This window comes from Labeo rohita, chromosome 5, assembly GCF_022985175.1.
Source record: "Labeo rohita strain BAU-BD-2019 chromosome 5, IGBB_LRoh.1.0, whole genome shotgun sequence".
NCBI classification, from domain to species: domain Eukaryota; kingdom Metazoa; phylum Chordata; class Actinopteri; order Cypriniformes; family Cyprinidae; genus Labeo; species Labeo rohita.
This window is the reverse complement of record NC_066873.1, coordinates 29,813,272-29,837,833: the sequence shown is the minus strand read 5'-3', so window position 1 is coordinate 29,837,833 and position 24,562 is coordinate 29,813,272. Positions and strand designations below refer to the sequence as shown.

General features: G+C 35.4%; 3 protein-coding genes across 4 annotated transcripts in view; 1 reads left to right on the top strand and 2 right to left on the bottom strand.

Annotated features, from left to right (window-relative positions):
• Positions 1 to 438: 438 nt before the first annotated feature.
• Positions 439 to 6,267, bottom strand: zgc:113436 (uncharacterized protein LOC503528 homolog). Its single transcript, XM_051110322.1, has 8 exons — positions 5,934 to 6,267; positions 4,130 to 4,323; positions 3,911 to 4,022; positions 3,671 to 3,812; positions 3,535 to 3,589; positions 3,184 to 3,441; positions 1,495 to 1,602; positions 439 to 1,299 (listed from the first exon to the last, which is right to left on the bottom strand). The coding sequence occupies exons 1-8, from the start codon at positions 6,100 to 6,102 to the stop codon at positions 1,045 to 1,047; spliced, it is 1,293 nt and encodes a 430-aa protein (XP_050966279.1). The 5' UTR covers positions 6,103 to 6,267; the 3' UTR covers positions 439 to 1,044.
• A 249-nt stretch (positions 6,268 to 6,516) lies between these two features.
• On the top strand, positions 6,517 to 11,585 carry ogfod2 (2-oxoglutarate and iron-dependent oxygenase domain containing 2). 2 transcript variants are annotated; one of them, XR_007827801.1, is made up of 8 exons: positions 6,517 to 6,762; positions 6,849 to 6,905; positions 7,002 to 7,112; positions 7,194 to 7,293; positions 7,370 to 7,494; positions 7,604 to 7,861; positions 10,038 to 11,044; positions 11,512 to 11,585. XR_007827801.1 is itself a non-coding variant. In XM_051110324.1 (7 exons), the coding sequence occupies exons 1-7, from the start codon at positions 6,649 to 6,651 to the stop codon at positions 10,305 to 10,307; spliced, it is 1,035 nt and encodes a 344-aa protein (XP_050966281.1). In that variant the 5' UTR covers positions 6,517 to 6,648; the 3' UTR covers positions 10,308 to 11,045. The 2 variants fall into 2 exon arrangements, 1 of the variants encoding a protein (XP_050966281.1); XM_051110324.1 differs by lacking the exon at positions 11,512 to 11,585 and having other exon boundaries at positions 10,038 to 11,045.
• slc4a5a (solute carrier family 4 member 5a) overlaps positions 11,240 to 24,562 on the bottom strand; it is a 39,856-nt gene continuing 26,533 nt past the window's right edge. Inside the window, exons 17-26 of the mRNA XM_051110325.1 lie at positions 24,084 to 24,275; positions 21,940 to 22,053; positions 21,657 to 21,818; positions 21,392 to 21,570; positions 19,685 to 19,757; positions 17,380 to 17,448; positions 14,516 to 14,689; positions 14,056 to 14,226; positions 13,752 to 13,807; positions 11,240 to 11,639 (exon numbers count right to left, since the gene is read on the bottom strand). Of these exons, the coding sequence (XP_050966282.1) occupies positions 11,459 to 11,639; positions 13,752 to 13,807; positions 14,056 to 14,226; positions 14,516 to 14,689; positions 17,380 to 17,448; positions 19,685 to 19,757; positions 21,392 to 21,570; positions 21,657 to 21,818; positions 21,940 to 22,053; positions 24,084 to 24,275 (1,371 nt within the window). The 3' untranslated portion in view covers positions 11,240 to 11,458. The remainder of the gene's footprint in view (positions 11,640 to 13,751; positions 13,808 to 14,055; positions 14,227 to 14,515; positions 14,690 to 17,379; positions 17,449 to 19,684; positions 19,758 to 21,391; positions 21,571 to 21,656; positions 21,819 to 21,939; positions 22,054 to 24,083; positions 24,276 to 24,562) is intronic.

The following is a 24,562-nucleotide window of genomic DNA, read 5'->3' as shown; positions in this document are numbered from 1 at the left end:
CCCGTAATGCCTATATAATACCATTGCTGTAATTCTTAATTGGTTTTACCAACCACAGTTGTCAGATTTTAGCATAAACATAACAAAAAAACTTATATGAATTATTAAATATGATTTAAAACAAGAACACTGCATTTCAACACTAAACGGTCTATTTCAGGCATGTTGTCACTTGGCAGGCGGTCCAAATGATGACACAAGTAACAAGGTGAGGTCAGCCATATTGTGAAATCTGCTGCAATCTGTGGCCACATTCTTGCACCTTTGTTTCAACCCTCGTTATTTCAAAGCAAACAGGAAGTTGCATGAGATGTGTCACATTGGCCACGGAGTAACTGCTTTTAACTGAATAACAAACCTATTTATTACAAATGAAAAGTCAATTGTTGGATAGCATTTATCATCATTTAAAACATAATGGAGCAAAATGAGATTAAGTCTGAAAATGTACAACTATTTATTGACATATAGAACCTTAAAGTTTTCTTTCCAAACACATGGCTGAATAGGTGATTAAGTAAACAATGAAGCACTTTTAAAAAATTGCAGTTTGCAAATTCAAACTCACTATGAGAAACAAAAAAAAAAACACTTTGGTGTTATATAATAATGATCTGAAAAACAAACTAACTATTTTCTGCAATAATGAACACTGAATATTACAATCTTCATAATTAAAGTTTACACAACATTCTTTCAGATAATACTGAAATCTCTGTACGTCAGTTGACTCGTCTAAAGCAAATACAGATGAAAATGTCTTTTGGGACATGAGTCAACAAAGCAGGACAAACATCTACATCTTTGGGTGTGTAGTTCTGTGACTAAGCAAAAAACCAAAAAAGACCATTCATCAGTGTTTTCCTTGAGGTGAAATACAATATTTTAATCTTGCTACATTATGTGCTGAAATTGAACATGAGTTCATCTGCTTGCCCTACTCTCTGTGGACCACCTACTGCAGATATCAAGTCTTCAAGCTGTAGCCTATGCAAATACACTTTGCGGATAGTGCTTTATGATTAGTCAAATCCAAAAAGATTTTCAGTGCACATCAGAGTCTGTTAGAGGATATTCTAAGCCATTTTTCTTGGCTTCAGGTACATTCTGGACTGTGGTTAGGACTGTCTCTACTGGAAAAGACAGGTAGAGGCTTTCCTTAAGCTTTTTTGCTGAGGGCGTTTCCTCTGTGCTGAACAATGGGTTGCTCACAGTGAGAGTGATGGAAGGCATATTTCTTGCCTTGCGTTTTGCATTTTTCTTTTCTTGTCTATATGCAACATTCATATTTGTAACTACCTGTACAGACAAAAAAGAACATTAGCAGAAGAATGGTGTGAAATTGCAATTTCAAAGCACTAAAATCAGTGTCTCTAAGCTTGTCTGCTAAAATCAGATGGCACACTGGAGGACAGCACACTAATTAAACTGATCTTTTAGTAAATAACAGCAATGAGAAGATTTTAGCTATACAAACAAATGCTCAGGGTTTACCATCTGTTTGATGTTATTCTGTTGCTCCTGCATGGAGGAAAGAAAGGCATTTGTGTCCTCTTCATTTAGGGTCTCATCCTCCTGGTCCTGATAGCAGAGAGGATCAATCTTTGTTTTTAAAAAAACAAGAGAGAAAAAGAAAAAACAGATCATAAATAGAAATTCAGGTTTTTTTTATTACTATTTGTGCGCCATGCTCCAGCTCTGTGAAGTTTGACTGAAGACAGTCTGCATTTAGACCTATCCTATCATCTCCTCCCCTCGCTCCTCTTTGTGAGTATGATGGGGGCAACAAGTAGGACCCACAGGACACTTGCATTTTTCTAAGTTTTGTATGGCTACCTGTTTTTCATCCTGTCAGTGATGTGCTTGTCACAGTAATAAAGACATTATGACATTAGTGTAAGTGTGGAAATAACTGTAAACATTCTGATGTTGTATCAAGAGGATCAATTCACACATTAAACATTGATATCATGTGTTTTATCCAGCCATTTTCATATTTATTGTGAATGAGAGCCAGGGGTGTAAACTTTTGAACAGAATGAAGATGTATACATTTTTCTTATTTTGTCTAAATATCTCCTTTGTTTTTCATTTAGTACTGCCCTTCAGAAGCTACAGAAGATACTTGCATGATTCCCAGAAGACAAAATAAGTTCAAATTCTAAAAGTTTTCACCCCCTGGCTCTTAATGCATCATGTTTCCTTCTGGAGCATCAGTGAGCGTTTGAACCTTCTGTAATAGTTGCATATGAGTCCCTCAGTTGTCCTCAGCGTGAAAAGATAGATTTCAAATTCATACAGTCATTGTTGGAAAGGGTTTAAATACACAAAAGATGCTGAAAAATCAAAGAATTTGTGGGACCTGAAGGATTTTTCTGAAGAACAGGCTGTTTAACTGATCAGGACAAACTATCATGAACAAAAAAAAAAAAAAAAAAAAACACACAGCTGTGGATCATTCAGGTAACAAAACAGTGTTAAGAATCAAGCGTATGTAAACCTTTGAAAGGGGTAATTTCACACATTTTACAAATTAAACTATTATTTTCTCTTGTGAAATAACTTATTAAGGTCAGTACTAAATAAAAATAACATGAATTTTGTATGATCCCTCTTATTTTGGTAAAATAATTAACATTTTTCAGATTCTGCAAGATACATGTAAACTTTTGACCTCAACTGTACATTCATTTGGAGATTTAGTGTGAAAATATATTTATGATTTCAAATTATAACATTATGTGTGATTAATCATGATTAAAGGGATTAAAAAGAAGAAATTGTTGAATAAAATCATTATTTTTGTTGTCTTTGTGCACAAAAAATATTCTAGTAGCTTCATAAAATTATGGTTGCACCACTGATGTAACATGGACTATTTTAACAATGTCTTTACTACCTTTCTGAGCTATGTATGTGGCAGTTGTGTTGCTGTCTACGCAGGGTCAGAAAACTCGGATTTCATCAAAAATATCTTAATTTGTGTTACAAAGATGAACGAAGATCTTACAGGTTTGGAACGACATAAAGGTAAGTGAGTATCCCTTTAATTACAGAAAAGTTTAAAGTTTTTTTTTTAACAAATTTTTATAGACTACTTTTTACACTAAATCACACTACTTATTACATTAAATCATTACTTCATATCACAAAATGATTACATCGTAATGTTCATTTACTTACCTCAGTAGATATGCTGGCTTTTCTGTTAAACATTAAAAAGTGTGGTGTAAATTTTGTCGTAGGGTTGACCGATGTCCTGAAGGTGGCCAAAATTGGATCAAGAAAATCATCCCACTCCACCTGTTTTTCCACCACCATCTGTTTTATGGCATCTCTCAGTAGATTACTGCTACGATCATACAGTGCGTTCCGCTGCGGCTGGTCTACCGACAAAACTCTCTGCGCTATATTCCACCGGTCACACAGGTGCTTTGTAACCTAAAAGAATGAATAATAACACTATTAAAATACATTTAAACACATCTTGCATAAAAGTTTGGTATTTTGACCAAAAAAAAAAAAAAGATTTACCTCCTCACAGAAGTCAGCACTTTGAGAGCAAAATATTGTCTTCGCAGGGCCAAATCTAGAGGGGGATTACAAAAATAAATAAATATAACACATATTAGCATATTTATTTTTTATTGATGCTACATTGTTATCTCACCTGCAAGTGGATGATGAAATGCATCGTGCAACACAAAGACCATCTTTCTTTTGTACAGGAAAAGCCTCTACCCATTTACTGTAGTAATCTGTAATAATAACAACGTGTGTATTTCCTCCATGTGCAGTGCCTGGGAATGGACCTGTTTTTGAATAACACAATGGAAAAAATTTGGTTATGCCTTCAAAATGCATTCCGATAACAGATAAACCTTCTTAAAAGTCCCTTTCAAATTTTTACCGATTATTTCAATAGCCAAAATGTCCCACGGACCATCCACCTTAATGGGTCGAACCGTTCTAGCCAGGTTTTTATTCCGCTCAGCGTGCTGACACGTTTCGCACACTTTAATCTGAAACAGATGACAGTGATTTGTAGATGAAGGTATGAATACAAAACACTACAGTACTGAACACCTTCTTTCCTACAAGGGTCAGATTAATGACATCCACTGCATACCCAATCCACAACATCCTTGACAATGCCAAGCCAGTAGTATTTACTCTGAATCCTGTGAACAGTCTTCTTCTGCCCCAAGTGATGCCCAATGTCATTGAAGTGACACTCCAGGAATATCTGTCTCTTCCGCTCTGCCTCAATCACTACTTCTCGCTTTTCTTCTTTCTTCGGTCCCACATAATACAACCGGCCATCTATAGAATTTATCAATAAAGGTTAGAGATAATAAAGCACAAATAAACAAATACATGCAAGTTCTTATTTAAGTGTAATGTTTAAAACATTGTAACCAGTGTTGGGGAGTAAATAGTTACATGTAACGGAATTACGTAATTTAATTACAAAATAAATGTAACTGTAATTAGTTACAGTTACTGAGAAAAAATATGTAATTAAATTAGTTACTTTTGAAAAATGCCAGTGATTACAAAGGGGATTACATCTGAATTTTTTCACACACCCACCCCCACTTACAGATTTAACTGACTTCTTTTTATTGCATTGACTGCTCTAAAATGAGACACCAATGTTTCAGGAGTTTAGGACACATGCTTATTCGATAACTGTTTTATTTCCTATTTGGATTTATGCATAAACTTTATTTTTTAAGATTGTTTTTTTCCAAGGCATTGTTAGAGGCTAGTGTTTTCTGTCATAAATATGCAAACATTTGATTTCAAACCCAGTATCATAGCTATTAAACTATTTCTTGTTATGATGTTATTTATGTTATGATCTTGCTATGACATATAGCGCAACTGTGCTCACGGTGACCCGAGTTCGATTCCCGTCTCGAGGTCCTTTGCCGATCCCGCTCCCCTCTCTCCTCCCAGCTCTTTCCTGTCATCTCTCTACTGTCCTATCACAATAAAAGGCATAAGAAGCCCAAAAATGTAAGTAAAAAAAAAGTCTGAATTTGTGGTGGCTGTGCTTTAAATTAAATTATTACACAGCTCAGACTCTTTCGGGGCAACTTAAGTCAGTGCTATATGTTTGATAATTTTTCTTGGCGGAAGCTTTGCGTTTGGTTAGCTAATAAAATATTAAAGCTTAATTCAATATTATGTGGACAGTTTCTTAATTCTGTCATCCTGGTATCGTGGGCTTGCTCTATTGTTTCATACAAACGCAGCCGCTGCCATTTTTTATTTTTTATTTTTGTACATTGTAATGGATTATAAGATAACTAACGAACTAGTACTACTACTTAATTATTTATGCGGTGAAATGTTGTGTAAGAAAACTGGTATGACTGCACTGTATCCCTAAAATGTCTAGTTTGAACTTGCCGTTTGCTAGCAACTGATTTCTTCATGGAGGCTTTGTTATCGCAAAATAAAGATGTATATTATCCCTTACTTATTATAGTCTTAATTCAAGTGATAAAGTATTTTGAAAGTCTGACAGTAATCAGTGTTGAACACTACTGTAAGGTTAACTCTGCCTGGTTTAAATGTTTCAAAATGATTAACAGTTGAAAATATTAGAAATTTAGAAAAGTAATCAAAAAGTAATAAGTTACATTACTTTAATAAAGTAATTGAACAGTTACACTACTTATTACAATTTTAATCAAGTAACTTGTAATCTGTAACCTATTACATTTCCAAAGTAACCTTCCCAACACTGATTGTAACTTACTACATATATACATTAGCACAGTTTATTGTTTGGTCTGTCAAAGTTAACATGGCAACATGAGAAATTAAATTACATTGTTTTCAGGAAACACTACAAAACACTGAAAGAGGGATTACTGACATTATGATGATTCTGATGTAACATATGAAAGATTTGCTCTCACCGTCAATCATAAATTTCTGAGCATATCTTTTGAGATTTTTCTTGCGAATAGGATTCATGGTTTGAGGATAACAGCCCTCGGCAACAAACGTGTAAATGTCCCCCAGTCTGTTTGAGCTGGACTCCACCACCTCCTCTTCGGCAACTGGCAACGAGTCCACACTCAACATTCTGCCGCGAATATACGGTCCCAGGCTTTAAATACATAACAAACGGCACAGCTAAATAATCATCCAATTTTAAATTCAAAATTACAGGCGCACCTATAGATGGGACAATTAAAACGTGTTTCTGAACAACTCGAATTTGCCTTGAACTTGCACACTCACACACAATAACAGTCGGACGGAAGGATTTAAGTGACGTACCAGGATGTAAACATTATTTTTATCACTCTCGGTATTTATCGCTCTTTTTAAATAGGAACTCATGCAAGACATGTCTCGAATATTCATACTTATATACATAGAAATATGTAGAATTGTTAAATCTAATTTGCTTAAGTATTCATTTTTATCGAAGCTGTGTGTTTCTTTACGGACATTTTATTGGTCGTTCCAAAACATTCATTGAGTGGGCGGAGCCTGAAGAGATTGACAGTTCAAACTAGACTAACCCTGGTTGAAATATATTTTCGTTAGCTTAAGATGTTTTAAAAGCTGTTTAAATATGTAACAGTATGTAGTTGTTATTATAAAATCTATATTAGTCACACCATGGAGAAATTTTACACATGCAGCTGTTATTTCACAGATAATATCTTTCTTGAAGAATACAAACTTCACGTTCGTTTCGTCTCAGAGAGACAGTTCAGGACGGACTATCAAAATGTAAGTGATTTCTTGCAACACCGGCTAATGTTTTAATGTTAAACACTTTTCCATTTCTGTCTAAACACCGCTGACATTTGCTTAAGATCCTCAGATCCCTGGGTTGTGTGTCTGAATCTCAGTTCAGAGACGTGCTTGGAAAGGTGAGTGGGGCTCTGGGGAGAGGAAATCGCTCTTGTGATAACGATGGACATCAAGGCTGTAAGAGGGTGGTTATTTACTCAGCTGTGTATTTATAGATTCATGCAGAAATCGAAAGACGCCAGAATCATAAATTGAAATCAGCACAGAGAGCAGCTACCATCAAGGAGATTTATACGCCTCTACATCAGCATGTTTATCATTTGCAGGTACTTATATTCAGCAATTCAGATAGTCTGTGATTCAAACTCGTTCACCCATATGCTATAACATCATATATTCTATGCAAGGAATCATTTCTGGCCCCAGAACTCTTACAGTTGGTAAAATACTGTACTTCAAGTAATGCAACCGTGGAAGGATTAATGAAACTCATCCAGAGAGAAGCAGGTGAGCTCAGTTGAAATCTGTCAAATTATGGAAGAAAATTCACAACAACAAATCTGGTTTATTGTGTATTTTGCAGCACCAAGGGTTTTCCGATTCCCGGTGTTCCGAAAGGAATTCTGCAAGGATTTTATAGAGGAGCTGGAGCATTTTGAACAGTCTGATGCACCGAAGGGCCGGCCAAACACCATGAACAATTATGGAGTGCGCATTTTTATCATCCACACTTTGATATTGGCATCAAAAAGCAGATTAATACTATTCTCGTTGTTCATGTTTAATATTAATTTGACACCCCTCTTATTGAATACAGATTCTCCTTGATGAACTGGGCTTTGATGAGAGTTTCATCACCCCGCTGAGGGAGGTCTATCTGCGTCCACTCACGGCTCTGCTCTACAGCGACTGTGGAGGAAACTGTCTGGACAGTCACAAGGCTTTCGTGGTCAAGTATGCTATGCGTGAAGACTTGGACCTTAGCTATCATTATGACAACGCTGAAGTCACTCTGAATGTATCACTGGGGAAAGACTTTATGGAGGGGAACTTGTTCTTTGGAGACATGAGACAGGTGCTGTGAGTTATAGTTTACAATAGAGCTTGAAAATAATGTGATGATAATGAAGACAACGTTTAAAGGATAGTTCACCCAAAAATGAAAATTCTTTCATTAACTACTTACCATCTTTGGAACACAAATTAAGATATTTTTGATGAAATCCAAGAGCTTTCTGGCCCTGCATGGACGGCAACACAACTACCACGTTTAAGGCCCAGAAAGGTAGTAAGGATATTGTTAAAACAGTCCATGTGACATCAGTGGTTCAACATTAATTTTATGAAACTACAAGAATACTTTTTGTGCACAAAAAAAAACTCTCCGTGTGAGTCTTTGGCACTGAATAAGTAAGGCTGCACGAAAAATTGCAAGTCATCCTTTCTGTCTGAATCTTTAGACATGTTTACGAAGACTGTTTTATGTACAGTGTGTCGTCTGCTTGTAAACAAAGTGTAGTGCATCCAGGTTCTACGTCACAACACTGGCTCCTTCATCAACAGTACCAAACGCAATCTTCATTTTTGGGTGAACTAACCCTTTAATCACTTTTTACATCTCAATATTCAAATTTCTACATCTAACTATATGTATGCACAAACAACTGGCCTGTCAAAATTAACAAGTCAACTTGAAATACTAATAACTTTTCTTATTGCAATATTCAGGTTTCTACATATAACTGTACTCTAATACTGGGCAGAAGAAAAATGCTTAATACAACTAAATACAAACTGAATATTTTCTTTCTAAATGCAGTCAAACCAAAATTTATGCAGACACCTTCAACATTTCTCACAGTTTATTCACTATAGTTTAGAAAATGGTAAAAAAAAAAAAAATATGACAATAACTCAAGGACTTTCCAGGTTCAATAGCCTCAAATTCTGAGACTTAATGTGGGGACACATTTCAAGTGAGAGCAAGGTTACATCATGTTACCCTGTAAGATACATTGTTATTGTAATTTTCCTCTGTCAAACACAACTATGCAAAAGCGCATTCTTTATTTATTTTGCATTTCTTTTTGGCCATATGACAGAGATCTGATATTCTATTAGTCGTATTTCTTTTTTTGCATAAAAGTGAAGAATATTCAGCTTTGCACCTGGCCAAGTGGAGGGAATAATATGGAATTTTTTCAGAAAACTTCTTGCACAAAATAAATTCAAGCACTTTCAAGGACCTGTATCTATGTATGTTTATTTTCAAAAACTTTCCAGGGCCTTGAATTTTTTTTTCAGATTCACAAAGGATTTCAAGGACCTGTGAGAACCCTGTAAACTGTAAGAACAAATTCATCTTGATAATGTCAGATAACTTTGATAGAAAGGCATGTAATGGATTATAATTAACCAAAAGTTCAAACAACTGTTAGTGTGACAATATTTACACAACTATCAATACTTTGTTGACCAAATACCAAGCAATGTTTAATTTTGTTCAGTCTGTAGTGTGAAAAGGTCGCATTAGCAATTATAGAAAAAACACTTAAGCAAAACATGGTCAGTGTCTGAATAATTTTTGGTCCCAAATTTTTAGCAGTTTTACTGGAAGAATTTTTGGGCATAACATGTCACAGTTTACTTTATTTTTGCTCTGCTCATTTACATAAATGAACTATAGTGTCCTGCAGCCACTAGTAAAAAAAGAAATCTAGTGTCTGAATAATTTTTAGTTTGACTGTATTTCTAGGTTTAATATTTAATACATTTATAATACATCTTTAATAGGTTTTATAATAGATGTAGTAATAATTTGCTATAGCTTTATGTGCAGTGACAATATAAATGTCAGTTATTTACTTTTGGAAACCATGTTCATAATATCATGCTTAATCATTTTCAGTTTATGTAGATTTTTTATTACTATTTTAGAAAAGGCCAGTCCTTACTAGGGTGTCATTGCATCGAAATGTTTTTAAAAACCTAACTGAATGTATAATCTGCTTAATGAATATAATAAGTTGAATAAAAATAAAATGAAATATCACAATCACCATTCAACTCCATTAGAAGCACGAACAAACAATTTCTTCAAGAAGAGCCTTTATTTCACGATTATACAACACTTCACTTTACAAAGACATTGACAGTTTTGGATGAAACAGTGGGCAGCACAAGCATCCAGCCTAGTAATGCATGTTAAAGGTGTATATTTACAATGTCCTGTTCATGTGCGTTTGTTTTAGGTGCCTTTGAGTGAGACGGAGTGTGTGGAGGTGGAGCATCACGTAACTGAAGGTCTGCTACACAGAGGCCAGCATATGCACGGTGCTCTGCCTATCTCCTCAGGCACACGCTGGAACCTGATCATATGGATGCGAGCTTCACGTGAGAGGAACAAACTCTGCCCTATGTGTGGTAAGAGACCCACACTAGTGGAGAGTGACGGATTCAGTGATGGCTTCACCATGGACCCTGACGACACTAGTAGTACTTGGTCATGTTCTTTAACATGATCAGGGCATATGGGTGCCATTATAAAGATTTTAGGTGCCTTCTTCAAAATCAGTACTAAAGGTGAAAGTGTTGATTTATGTTTTGACTGTAAATGACCCAATTAAATATTCAGATAATTGTAAATGTAGTGGTTTTAAACTTGCTGTTTATGTTAGTCAATGTCTTATCTTAGGATGAACTGTTAATATATACAAGGGATTTTAATTGTACAACAAAATAAACAAAAAAGAAGATGAAGAATTTTAAGTTATATGGCTTGTATGTACAAAAAACATTAATTTCAGTAAATATTTTTAACCTGCCACCTCATTTCCTTTACCAAAATTCAAGTTGCCAGGAAACAGAATTAAGCATCTTAAAAAGTTCTTTTTTCCTTCTCCAGAGGTTAAATCTCATGTCGGCCAGTATCCATCATTTGCAACCTTTCCATTTACACATATTCATATACAGAAAAAACATCCCACGTACACTTAAGTCACACAAACGCTTTGAAACTTTCAAGGAAACAAAATGAAAGGTCAACATCTCTTTCATTTGCTATTTCAAAGTTTGTTTTTTGGTTGTTTCTTTTCCCCAACTTGAAACCTGATTGTTGAGTGTTACAGGCAGGAAAAGAATGGGAAAGGAAGGAAAAGCAAGACTGTTCAGAGAAAGGCAACACTACTAAACCCAGAGGTAGCAGTTACAGAGGAAAACAAAATCATAATTGTTCATCCCTGTAATCAACATATCAAAGGTACTGGAACGGTAATTAAAAAATTGATCTAGTTTTCTAAAATGACAATTCGAAAGGTTTAGACAACTGATTTTGTTTAAAATATATTCTCATTTTTAGTAATAAAATCATCTTTCTGCCTTCACATTATCTGTGGTGTTATATTGTTTCCAATTAATAAAATGTACTACTTTGGCTTTTAAAATAAAAAACAAAAATGATGATTAATGCATTCATTGCATAAATCATACATTTTGGTTGACATTTGTCCTTCAAAGTAATTTAACCTCTGACTTCTTATGCCACGTTACAGTTATGTCTTCCCATAAAGTGCTGTTTGATCCACTCTGTACCATGAACGTGTGTATTAGCCACACAGGATCTTCAAACAAGCTGAGACGGAGTGTGCACAACTGCACAACTGGAGAACCGACATTATAGCGTTGTTTCGCTGCTCATGTCCCTGTGATCTCTGTGTCTGCTTCTAGGGTTTATATCTGTGTCGTCATAGTCCGACTCCATCTCAATCTTCACCTGGGGCACGGGGCAGGACATCCCTCTGGTCATTGGCATCGCCGGAGACGACGGACAGGAGATCTTCAGGTGCAGAGTGATGCTGTGGAATGGCAACTTCCAGTTACAAGAGTGAGGAGGAGTAGGAGGAGAGGGATATGATAGGAATAGGAAACAGCTGAGGAAGAGTGTGTATTAAGATGGTAGATGCAGGTGACTGCACAAGTGTTTGGGGGAAAGATTTGGGAGCAGGACATCCGAATCAGGAAGAAGGCTCGGTATGCTTGTCTTGCAATAAGGTTCATTAGTTAACATTAACTAAGAATGAACAATACTTCTACAGCATGTATTAATCTTATTTAATGTTATTTTTTAGCATTTACTAATGCATTATTAAAATCGCAAGTTGTGTTTGTTAACATTAGTTAATGCACTGAACTAACATGAACAATCAACGACTGTATTTTTATTAGCTAACGTTAACAAAGGTTAATTAAAAGTGTAATAAATGTATTGTTAATACATTATCTAATGTTAACAAATGACACCTTATTGTAAAGTGTTACCAGTTAAGGAGATAACTAAAGTGTTTAGATGTGATAAATACTAGGGCAACTATGGTATACCTTAACATTAAGGTTCTACATTAATATTAGTTAATGCATTAGGAATCATGAAATAATTTGCTTCTTAGTTAATGTTCATTTATAATATTTTTTGAATGTTCCTGATAAATAAATATAGAATATATAATGTAATTTATTACATTTTTTAAACAAGGAGGTTAAAAGTAGCCAGTATGATTAAAAAAATATATTTAATGCCTATCAAGGCTGAATTTATTTAATCAAAATACTAGGAATATTTTAAAATATTATTACAAGTTAAAATAACTGTTTTCTATTTCAAAATAAATTTTAAATATAATTTATTCCTGTGATGGAAAATCTGTTTTGTTTTTTTCAGCAGCCTTGATCCTTCAGAAATCATACTAGCTTATTAGTTTAAATATCAAACAGTTGGGCAGCTTGTTTTTTTGTGGAAACCGTGATATATTTTCTTAAGATTCTTAAATGCATGAACAGCATTTAAAAATATTTTTGTTTTAAATTTATTTTTGTATAAGTGTAAAAGTGTTGTTGCTCACAAAAGTATACATTTATCTTAAGTATGAAATCTTACTGACATGTAGAAAATATAAAATATAATATATAGCAATGGTCTTATAATAAAGTGTTATGAACAGTAACAATAGCATATGTAAAAATGAAGAAATGCCATAATATCTAATATAATGCCTAATGCAATAAGTAACGTTAACACATTAAACCTTTGTTAAAGTGAGCACTTTATCCAAACCATGCCCCCTGAACAGCAATGCAGACATGAAACCCAGCAGATTTTACATCAGAGTGATACAGAGGCACACATTTGGATAAGTATGGGTTGTGGATATAGTGCGAGAGGAATCAGGCTGGGGAAAAAAACCCTAGAAAATCTATTACAAGCACAGAGTTATTCTGCATAAGCACTCTTATTGGAACCACAATTATACAGGGAAAGAAACAACCAAAATTCCTTAAAAGAACTAATATACATTGTTACATTACTCATTTTGTCTACTAAAAATGTATTTTAGAAAGCTTGCAAAAAGTAAATTAAATTTCTCACTGGCATCTTTCCCAGTCTTTCAGCGAAATAAACAGAAACTGTACCCACATCTAATTATGGAAGTTCAATAATTATTATTTATGTGTGAAAATGTAAGCAAAAGAAAAAAAAGCATATGCATAACACAATAAATTACACATTTTCTATAATAGCATGCAGAGTAAAATACTGGTGGTTGCAAGAAAACAATTCTATCTGCATTGCTTCAAAGCGCATGGCAAGGGAAATGAGAATAAGGCAAAATACTGTATACAAGGTCTTGCATGACCTTATTTATTGGTTTTAGCATTTATACATTTAGTATGCAGAGTTGCCTCTCAACTATGTCATCTATTTCTACTCTAAGTATTAATGCAATCTTTAGTATTATTAAATGTAGACTAGATGAGTATTTAAGAGGAAATGCTCTCACGTTTTTAACAACTAATAAAGTCAGTATCAGTAGTAGTAACTGCCTGGTTGGCATCGTGCCGCCCACTCTGAATTGGAGTCTGGCGCCTGTAAGAGGTCACGGTAGGGAACGTGTAGTTTGAGCACACAGTACCTGCGATCCAAGTCCGAATCAGTGGGGGAACAGTTTGTATAGGGGTTATACTTGTCCTGTGGGCCAAAGAATAGATGAAGATTAGTATAAGCATGTGGAGAATGTCAAGTTTGGGTTTTATTAGTACAAGCACAAGGCTCTTTTCCACCAGAAGGTGGCAACAGAGAAACACAAAAACAATAGTGTGGATGTCAAAAGTAATTTCAATATATCATTTTATCTGACTTAAGTTAAAAAAAGTCCCTCATTTAAATCCCAGCAGCCTGTGTCTTTCTTTGAGTATTTGGGCTACTAAAAAACTTACGTCTTCACTGTCATCCCCTCCTTTGCCTTTCTTTTTGTCCTTCTTGGTGTTCTTTTTGTCATCCTCCTTTTTCTTCTTTTCCTTCTCAGGCAGGATATCATCCAGCCATGCCAGATCGTGTTGAGAAAAGACCATGTCCAACATCTTTCGTACCACCATGAGACCAAGAATCTGTGAAATAAAAAAAAAGTTGTATCCTTAATGCATCCTTAGTGTTTATTATCCTTAAGAACATGTGAATTACGTATGAAATCACAGACCATTCTTCTGGAAATTCTTTTCAGTTTAATAGGACGGCCTGTTCACACCATGATTTAACTACTAATTACAGCCAAAGTTTTGAAGTGCTATGATCCCTTACTGAATAGATTATTTTTGGAAGGCTTTATGGAAACTAATATTGTTATGACTCATGATATACATTGTTGTTTATGTGTGGCAATATAAAATGTTATCATACCATGACCGGGAAGATGATAGCGAGGAATGTGGATTTGAGGATCCAGAGAACAGCTAAGCAGATGATCTGCACCAGTGTGAACAGGTGGACTCTTCTCAGCGGCACGTGGCGCAGGTATGAAAAATCTGGCTGGTGTTTCGCTGGCATCATGATCAGTTTAATCCTGTCCCAGAACTATAAAAGACAAAATGTTTGATTAAATACTCAATGAACAAAAATGACAAATATGTCATTATTTACTCACTCTCATGTCAGTTCAAACCCAAATGACTCATTTCCATCTAATAAAAAAGTGAATGAGGACAAGGCATGTTCGGCTCCAAATGGACAAGTCAGACATTTTGATTAATAAGTTGATTCACTTTAGCAAATGGTTCAGTCTTAATGATTTGAATAACCTGATTAACTTTACAAAATGGTTTAATCTTAAAGGATTACTCCACTTCCACAATAAAAATTTCCTGATACTTTACTCACCCTCATGTCATCCAAGACATTCATGTCTTTCTTTCTTCAGTCGCAAAGAAAGTTTTTTTGAGGAAAACATTCCAGGATTTCCATATAATGGACTTCAATGGGGCTCAGCACAATCCCAGCCGAGGAGTAAGGGTCTTATCTAGTGAAATGATTCGTTATTTTCTAAAAAAAAAAAAAAAAAACCTTCTTAATCTCAAATGCTCGTCTTGTCTAGCTCTGCGATGCACATGTGTACTCCGTGCACTCCGGTTCAAGACAGTTAGGGTACATCAAAAATCTCCCATCTCATTTTCTCATCTAACTTCAAAATCATCTGACGGCGCTGCAGTACTAACCACATGTTTACACACTGAACGTGCAAAGAATGTCAAACGCCCTTTACAAAAAAAGGTAAACCAGCAATGTAGGACGATTTTGAAGTTGGAGGAGAAAATGAGATGGGAGTTTATCAACCTACCCTGACTTTCTTGAACTACAGTGTACACACTGTGCAGACAAGCATGTGAGGTTAAAAAGTATATACATTTTTATTGTTTTTTTTTTTACAAAACAACTGATCATTTCACTAGATAAGACCTTTATTCTTCGTCTGGGATCGTTTAGAGTCCTTTAAAGCTGCATTAAAATCGCATTTTTAACCTTCAATCCGTTGAGCCCCTTTGAAGTCCACTGTATGAAGAAAAATTCTGAAAGAACTAAAGAAAGAAAGACTTGAACATCATGGATGACATAGGGGTGAGTAAATCATCAGGAAATTTTTATTTTGGAAGTAATCCTTTGATGATTCAGTCTGATTGATTTGTTCACAAATCGGATTGATCTGGTGAATAACAACTTCCATTTTGATCTTTTCCTCACACGTAACTATCAGATGGCTTTAGAAGACTTGAAATAAAGCAGAAGAGTCATATGGAAAACTTTTAGGATGTTTTTATGATGCTTTCCAGTTGCGTGCAATGGTGTTCTGAAATGAGGGGGCAAAGTCCTCAGTTGTTGTTGTTTTTTTTTTTTAATCAAATGTAAATTCATGCCCCAGTCACATTTTTTTAAATTAAATAAACATTACTTACACTATCAGAAAAATAAATAAAAAAAACTATTCTATTTCATATTTTTTACATTAACAATGTAATCAATATTCTATTTATTAAAGTGAAGTATAAATCTCATCAAGGTAGTGTTTAAGCATTTTACATTAAAATAATAACTCAAGATGTTAACAATTTAAACAGTATATTTTATTTGTGAACTTATGTTCAGCTATTCTTATGTTCACACTAACAAAGTGGTTATATTTAAGTGTGTGAGTTGTTTACTGACATTTTTAAATTAGTCTTCCCATTAACGCCATTATATTGGTTCATTCAGATGAATTCGCGATTTTATCCCATGAACCAGTCACAGCCGAACATAAGCAGTCAAATCCAATCATATCATGATAGAGGCATTACTTTCCCCAGTTCATTCTCAATTACCCCCCACCAAACTCACTGCACACTTTAGGGGGTCCGTTAAAAAGGGCTCAGGGGAGGTGAGAGAGATGCGGACTCCCGCTGTAACTTTATCTGCTGGTGTCGCTGTTAGGCAGTGTTTCTTTAGAAAAACAAGCACACTTTCAAATGGCATTGTTTTATTTTTGAACTATGAATTTTTTTTCTCATCCAATATTTTGAGGAAACACTGCCTCCCTTGCCTCCTCGAAGGAAACAAGAAAGTCATATGGGTTTGAAAACTATTATTGATTGTTTCTGCCTTCATTTCTAGTCTGTTGTTTTACCTCACCTGTAAAAGACAATCACAAATCCACATGCCAAAGCATGACAAAAAGAACGTATTGCTATTTGGAGTCCATCTCAGCTTTTAAGCATTTAGCCTGAAAGCAGCATTAACCTAAATACATTTGTATTCATTAAGAATATTGTAAAGGTCCATCATTTTGCCTTTGTCCTTCTCTTGTTCTCTAACTGACACTAACTGAGCACAGCAAAGCGGGACCTGGCCACTGCCAAGCTACACAAGAGGGTGGATTCTCACTGCAGCCTGACAGCCTCATCAAAATGCAGCTCAAAATTGCCTCAGTAAACCCAGCCAGCATGCAAATATCCATTCCCACAACACCCCGCTCTGCACTGTCACAGTGTGGAGAAATCACTCATTTCTAATCACTAAACACAGTTGTAGCGTGCATGCAAATAAGTGTTGCACTCTCACACAAAGTGCAGGTTGTGATGTTTTCCCTGAAAGTTTGCTATGATATTAAAATGTAGGAATGTCAAAAACAATTAATGTATATGGGCTATCAGAGTGGTTCCAAACTGTTCGGTAATAGCTGTGAGGAGGAGAACAAGGAGAGGCTGGGAAAAGGTTACATCCCTAAAGGCACTTACTTGGATGCCACTAAGAGAAGCAACACCCATGTAGAGGAAGACTCCATACAAGACCGGCATAGGAATGAACTATGAACAGAAAAAAAAATACACTTCAGGGGCCAGTTGCATAAAAGGTTAAGACTAGTCTTAAAAGTAAGTCAGCTAATTTTTTCTTTAAAACTGGTCATCATTATTTAAATTCAGTTACATAAAAATGTAGATTAGTCTAAGCTGAATGCAAAAAATAAGACTGATTACCCTTTGGCTAACCGCTAGTTGGTCAAACTAGTTCTTAAGACACTGTCTTAACATAGAGGCTAAGTTTATGCAACTGGCCCCAGATACCAAAGCAACAGCCGTTATAAGTCAACATGAAGGCAATATTAAATCTGTTTGATCTCTTAAAAGGGTCATCGGATGCAAAATCCACTTTTACATGTTCGAATATGAATGTGTGTTGACAGTGTTTACACAACCACTCTATAATGATAAAAAATCCACCCTGTGCTTTTTTTTTAAATCCCTAATAATAATCACTTTCTCAGAGCAGAATGATATACTTTTGCACAGGTCCCTTCCACGACTATTGTTTGCATGGCCGTTTTAGCACAGACCTGCCTGAGCAGGGGTATACAAGATTGGCTAAGCGATTGAGGTGTTTTGTTGTTGAATGTAATAATGAACATAGCAGTCGTCAATTCCTCCCGACATCTGAGCCACTGAAGACGCAGAGGATTACTTTTTGTTTTTGAAGGGAATGCACCCCCGATCTGCCTAAATGCGTCAGTGTTCACGCAAATCATTTGTTATCCAGCTTTGCATACAGAAGAAGTGAGTATAAGGATTTTTTTATGAATCTTTGCGAATCACCTTTTCTAGTAATAACGTGCTAGTTAGCAAGTTTCACAGGTAAATGTGGCTAAAGTTTACAGTCTCCCAGAGAACGGCTCGTTAGAAGAGAGGGGCGGAGTGAGCAGAGCTCATTAGCATTTGAAGAGACATGCACCGAAACCGGTTGCTGTGAACAAAGCTGTTTTTGACAAGGTAAAATGGGTGTTGTTTTACACTACCGTTGAGAATTTTTAACCAAAGTATGTTATAGACTTTTCATTAAGACCCTAAAGATTCATATCAACTTGTGGAAAATGGGCATCCACCCGATGTCACCTTTAATAAACATGAACTCATATTCTCAGTCTCCATTTTGGTATATAACAGCCACTTTACCACCATCCAATCGCTTTACTGATGGATAAAACCTACCCTTCTTTTGTCTCAGATTAATCAGATTATGGAAGTGAAATGACTTTCAGAAAAATGTACCTGGAGATACTGATTTGTTACTTTTGCCCTTAATTTTAACAAAACAGCGTGCTTCCTACGGGGTCACTTACCTTTTTTTCTTTTTTTTTTGTAAAAAAAAAAAGGCAAATGTGCTTCTTTACTTTTTTTAAGTGGTTGGTTTCATTAAGGTTTTTTTTAATGTTTGACCTTTAAAAACACATTTCAACTGCATTTAAAATCCCATGAATAATAATAATAAAAAATGTTGAATGTCATGGCCACAAGTGTGATAACATCTGATCAACTGAACATGACTTTCAGGCTGTTATGCTGTGTTCCCTTTAACTGATTTAGAAATTCAATTTAGTAAATACATGAAAATGTAAATGTACACAAGTTTTTGGTCAGTAAGATTAAAAAAACGGGGGGGGGTAATAAATAAATAAATGCTCAGTACTCAGTACAGTACAGTACTCAGTACAGACATTTATAATGTTACAAAATATTTATGCTTTTCTTTTGAACTTTCTGTTAGAAGAACCTTGGCGGAAAAAAATGTATCAGTTTCCAGAAAAATATTGTTTCTAAGTGTGAAAATAAGAAATGTTTCCTGAGCACCAAACCAGCATATTAGAATGATTTCTGAAGGATCATGTGACACTCAAGACTGGAGTAATGATGCTGAAAATTCAGTTTTACCATCACAGGAATAAATTACATTTTAAAATATGTTCAATTATATATTAATTCATTTTAATTTTGTAGTAACATTTCACAATTGTACTGTTTTTTCACCAAATGAATGCAGCTTTGGTGAACATAAGAAACTTCTTCCAAAAACAATCCTACTGACCCTAAATTTTGAATGGTAGTATACATAAAATGTGTTTGCTCTTTTCCCATTTGAAATAGTACAGCTAAAGCGGAGTAGATCATGCAGACATCATCACAGAACATTTTTATGATAATAATTGGTAATCTACCCGAAATAATATGTGAGCGTCAGTATTAATTATCTCTGTCATTTCAACAGGCTCACCTGCAGGACGGGGGCCAAGAAGATAGACACTCCTGTCAGCACAAAGACCAGGATTCCTGTCAGTCTCTGTTCTCTATAATTGGAAAAGAAGGAGTGAGAGAAAAAAGAAAACAGAAACATACTGTGAGTGGAGAACTCAGATATGTACTGAAAAGCCTATGTATTTGTGTAATTTGTATTTAACTACTGTATACTACACAATAACATAGTAGCAACTTGTTATTATATGTATTACTTTAGCAACCTCTTTATTGTTGTCTTTACTTTTTTTGTCATTAATAGTAATAGCAATACATAAATGTGTTTATTTTTAGCATTTCAACTGATTACAGATGCAGTTTATAGCTTAATTTTGTGGTTTGGCATCTGTTCCATGTAGATTTTATACCATTTGGATATACAGTTGAGGTTAAAAGTTTACATACACCTTGCAAAATCTGCAAAATGTTAATTATTTTACCAAAATAACAAGGATCATACTAAATGCATGTTATTTTTTATTTAGTACTGACCTGAATAAGATATTTCACACAAAAGATGTTTACATAGAGTTAAAAAATGACCCTGTTCAAAAGTTTACATACACTTAATTCTTAAAACCGTGTTGTTACCTGAATGATCCACAGCAGTTTTTTTTTTTTTTTTTTTTTTTTTTTTAGTGATAGTTGTTCATGAGTCCCTTGTTTGTCCCCAACAGTTAAAATACCCACTGTTCTTCAGAAAAATCCTTCAGGTCCCACAAATTCTTTGGTTTTTCAGCATTTTTTGTTTATTTAAACCCTTCCAACAATCACTGTATGATTTTGAGATTTATCTTTTCACACTGAGGACAACTGAGCGACTCATATGCAATTATTACCGAAGGTTTAAACGTTCACTGATAAGGATCAGGGTAAATATAACTTATTTTGTCTTCTGCGAAACATGTAAGTATCTTCTGTAGTGTCTGAAGGGCAGTATTAAATGAAAAAAATATGATATTTAGGCTAAATAATGAAAATATACGTAAATATATCTTCATTCTGTTCAAAAGTTTACACCCCCAGCTCTTAATACATCATTTTTCCTTGTGGAGCCTCCGTAAGCATTTAAACCTTCTTTAATAGTTGCATATGAGTCCTTCAGATGTCCTCAATGTGAAAAGATGGATCTCAAATGAAAGGGTTCAAATTCGCAAAAATGCCGAAAAACAGGACAAACAAGGGACTCATGAAAAACTATCACTAAACAAAAAAAAGAAAGCTGTGGATCATTCAGGGAACAATACAGTATTAGGAATCAAGTGTATGTTAACTTTTGAACGGGGTCATTTTTATAAATTCAACTATTCTTTTCTTTTGTGGACTATATGTAAACATATTTTATGTGAAATATCTTATTCAGGTCAGTACTAAATAAAAAATAACAACATGCATTTCATATGATCCCTCTTATTTTGATAAAATAATTAACATTTTGAAGATTCTGCAAGGTGTATGTAAACTTTTGACCTCAACTGTAAATGTGGTCTGCCTCCTCATGTAAATTAGATTTTCTGACAATCAAGTTTGTAATAAATCTTAACAGCCCACTCTCAATAACCATTTTATAATTTATGGCTATTAAAGGAAATACTTAAGATGGTAAGCTAAAAATCACTTTTCTTTTTCTGTACAGAGCCAAGCAGAAACAATGTCACTGTGAGGCCACAACACATCTATGTCTCACCTCACACCCAGAAACTGAGGCTGTTCCCCTGGAGCACTAGACTCGCTCTCCATCTTCAGTGAGTCAATGTGAGCGATGGAAATGACAGTGGCCGCCACGTACCACGGCAGGCCCATAAAAGAGCAGGCTGCCATCAGAATGCCCACCCACATCAGATCCAGATGATACCCACAGCCTTTCTGTAACAAACAGAGCCAGAATGTGAAGAAGTCAATATAACTGAAAAGTACAGGGTTGATGAAGAATCTGCTAACTGCACGGGTACCTTTAGCTTATTTTCTTTGCGGTTGACAATGACAGCACTGATCTGCTGGTCCATGAAGATGAGGATGGTGACAAGGAGCGCAGGGACAGAGCTTGCCAGGTAAACCCACCATGGATTCTTTCCGAACGGCATCACAAACCAACCCCGGTCGGCACGTGTGGGCTACATGATTTGAAAAGAAAATACAATACAATGATGAGAAAAACTACAGAAGAACCTTTATTGAAAAAAAAAAAATAAAATCAAGATCAGTTTTATTTTGCAGCACTTCATTTAATCTCACCTTGAACTCCGTGGGCACAATGAGTTTGGGTGTTTGCAAACCTATTAGCATGTCCAGCCCCACAAATGTCATGATGGACATGAAGATGGAGAAGTCACTAATCAACTTCCTTAGCTAGAGAGAAAAATTTTTTAGCCTTGCTGAGCATAAGAGACCTATTTAAAAACATTAAAAGGAAATAAACAAATAAAAATCTTAATTCTTCCAAACTTTTAACCGGTAGTGTAGTTTGATAAATATTTCCCTTTTTCTCTCTTTTATCTTATTTTTCTCTAAAAATGTGTCATAAATGTCAAAAAGTGTATAGCATAAATACAGTCATGGCCAAAAATATCGACACCCTTACAATTCTGTCAGACAATGCAACACTTCTCTCATAAAATTGTTCCAGCTGAAAATGTTTTGGTATTCAACATGCTTATTGTTTTTGTTTGCACTGCAACAACACAAAAAAAAACAGAAGAAAAGTCAAACTTGATCAAATTTCACACAGAACTCAAAAATGAACTGGACAAAATTATTGGCACCTTGTCAAAATTGTAAGAAATAATTGCTTTTCAAGCATGTGATGCTCCTGTAATTTATGTTTAGACACACCTGTGGCAAGTAACAGGTGTGGGCAATATCGTAATCACACATGCAACCAGTTAAAATGGAGAAAAGTTGACTCAACCTTTGTGTTGTGTGTCACACTGAGCATGGAGTAAAGAAACGAGTGTAAAGAGTTGTCTGTGGATTTGAGAGAAAAAAAAAAAGTGGACAAACATGGACAATCTTAAGGCTATCTCCAGAGATCTTAATGTTCCTGTGTCCACTGGTTTAGAGGTTTACAGCCCATGGCACTGTAGCTAACCACCCTGGACACGGACGGAAGAGCAAAATTAATGAAAAATTACAAAGAAGGATTGTTCGAATGGTGGATAAAGAACCCTGATTTACAAATTCAAGCTGATTTTCAGACACAGGGTACAACAGTGTCAGCTTGCACTGTCGCCATCTAAATGAAAAGGGACGCTATGGTAGGACACCACTGCTGACACAAAGGCATAAAAAAACAAGACTGGAGTTTGCCAAAATTTATGTGACAAAACCACAATCCTTCTGAGAGAACGTACTGTGGGCAGATGAGACAAAAGTAGAGCTTTTTGGTGAAAGACATCATCGCACTGTTTACAGAAAAATAAATGAGGCCTTCAAAGAAAAGAACACAGTCCCTACAGTCAAACATGGTGGAGGTTCAAAGATGTTTTGGGGTTGCTTTGCTGCTTCTGGCACTGGATGCCTTGACTGTGTGAACGGTATCATTACGATTGATTTGATGAATCGATGATTACAAAAGATTTGGGGCGCAACGTAGTGGCCAGTGTGAGTAAGCTGCGTCTCCACCAGAGGTCATGGGTCTTCCAGAAGGACAATGACCCGAAACACACTTCAAAAAGCACTCAGAAATGGTTACAAACAAAGCGCTGGAGAGTTCTGAAATGGCCAGCAATGAGTCCAAATCTGAATCCCATATAACACCTGTGGAGAGATCTCAAAACAGCAGTTGGGAGAATGCATCCTTCAAATATGAATGACCTGGAGCAGTTTGCAAAAGAAGAGTGGTCCAAAATTCCAGTAGAGAGGTGTAAGAAACTCATTCATGGTTACAGGAAGCGACAGTTATTTTTTCCAAAGGAGGTGCTAAAAAATATTAAGTTAAGGGTGCCAATAATTTTGTCCAATTTTGTCCAGTGCATTTTTTTGGGTTCTGTGTGGAATTGTATCAGATTTGACTTTTCTTCTCAGTTTTATTTTTTGTGTTGTTCTAATGCAAACAAAAAAATAAATAAATAAATAAACATGTGAGTACCAAAACATTTGCAGCTGCAACAATCTTCTGAGAGAAGGGTTGCTTTTTCTGACAGAATTGCAAGGGTGCCGATATTTTTGGCCATGACTGTATATTTAAAGCTTTTCTGATTTTAAAGCTCTTCTGATTGTTCTAACACTATTACAGATCCTACTGATCCTAATAAATCGCATCAGCTTTTATCCTAAAGAATATATAGTCAGTCAGATTTTGCTATAGCAGAGAAAAATTTCAAAGTCGAAGGTCAAAGTAAAAGACAGAAAAGTACAAGTACAAACTTCGCTAGTCTTACCTTTGTGGGAAAGTAGCGACTGAATTTGAACTTCTTCAGACTGACGGTCATGGTGTAGGTCCCGAAGAACAAAATGAAGGACATGAGAGCAAGATCTGGAACATACTTGCAGGATTTTCCTACCAGTGAGCCTCCGTACTTCACACACTCCTTCTTACTCAGCTGAGTCCAGTCCAGAGCTGTTACATTCAACTGAGAAGAAGAGACAAACACAGAGAAAAAGGTAGAAATCAGGGACAGAAGGGAGGATTGTAGACAGGGCAAAGGATGGAAGAGTTGTGTGGTGGGTAAATAGGAAAAAAAAGAGAGAGAAAAAGAGAGAATAAAACAGGACGGGTCCAAAAACATACAGAACTACAGCAGACCGAGATCAGTAGGAATTGATCCATTTGTAATGAATGAATTGGATTTATACAAAGTATCATTGTGGGTTATTAAATCAGTGATAGTTAGTGCAAATACAGTGGATTGAAAAGCTG

Bases quoted from the DNA above. Each gene is read 5' to 3' on its own strand.
- zgc:113436 (XM_051110322.1), bottom strand. From the start codon at position 6,102: ATGTTGAGTGTGGACTCGTTGCCAGTTGCCGAAGAGGAGGTGGTGGAG. The intron at 4,023-4,129 runs GTATGCAGTGGA...CATCTGTTTCAG, and splicing joins TCAAGGATGTTGTGGATTGG to ATTAAAGTGTGCGAAACGTG. The intron at 3,442-3,534 runs GTAAATCTTTTT...TCATTCTTTTAG, and splicing joins GTGCTGACTTCTGTGAGGAG to GTTACAAAGCACCTGTGTGA.
- ogfod2 (XM_051110324.1), top strand. From the start codon at position 6,649: ATGGAGAAATTTTACACATGCAGCTGTTATTTCACAGATAATATCTTT. The intron at 7,294-7,369 runs GTGAGCTCAGTT...TGTATTTTGCAG, and splicing joins ACTCATCCAGAGAGAAGCAG to CACCAAGGGTTTTCCGATTC. The intron at 7,495-7,603 runs GTGCGCATTTTT...TATTGAATACAG, and splicing joins ACACCATGAACAATTATGGA to ATTCTCCTTGATGAACTGGG.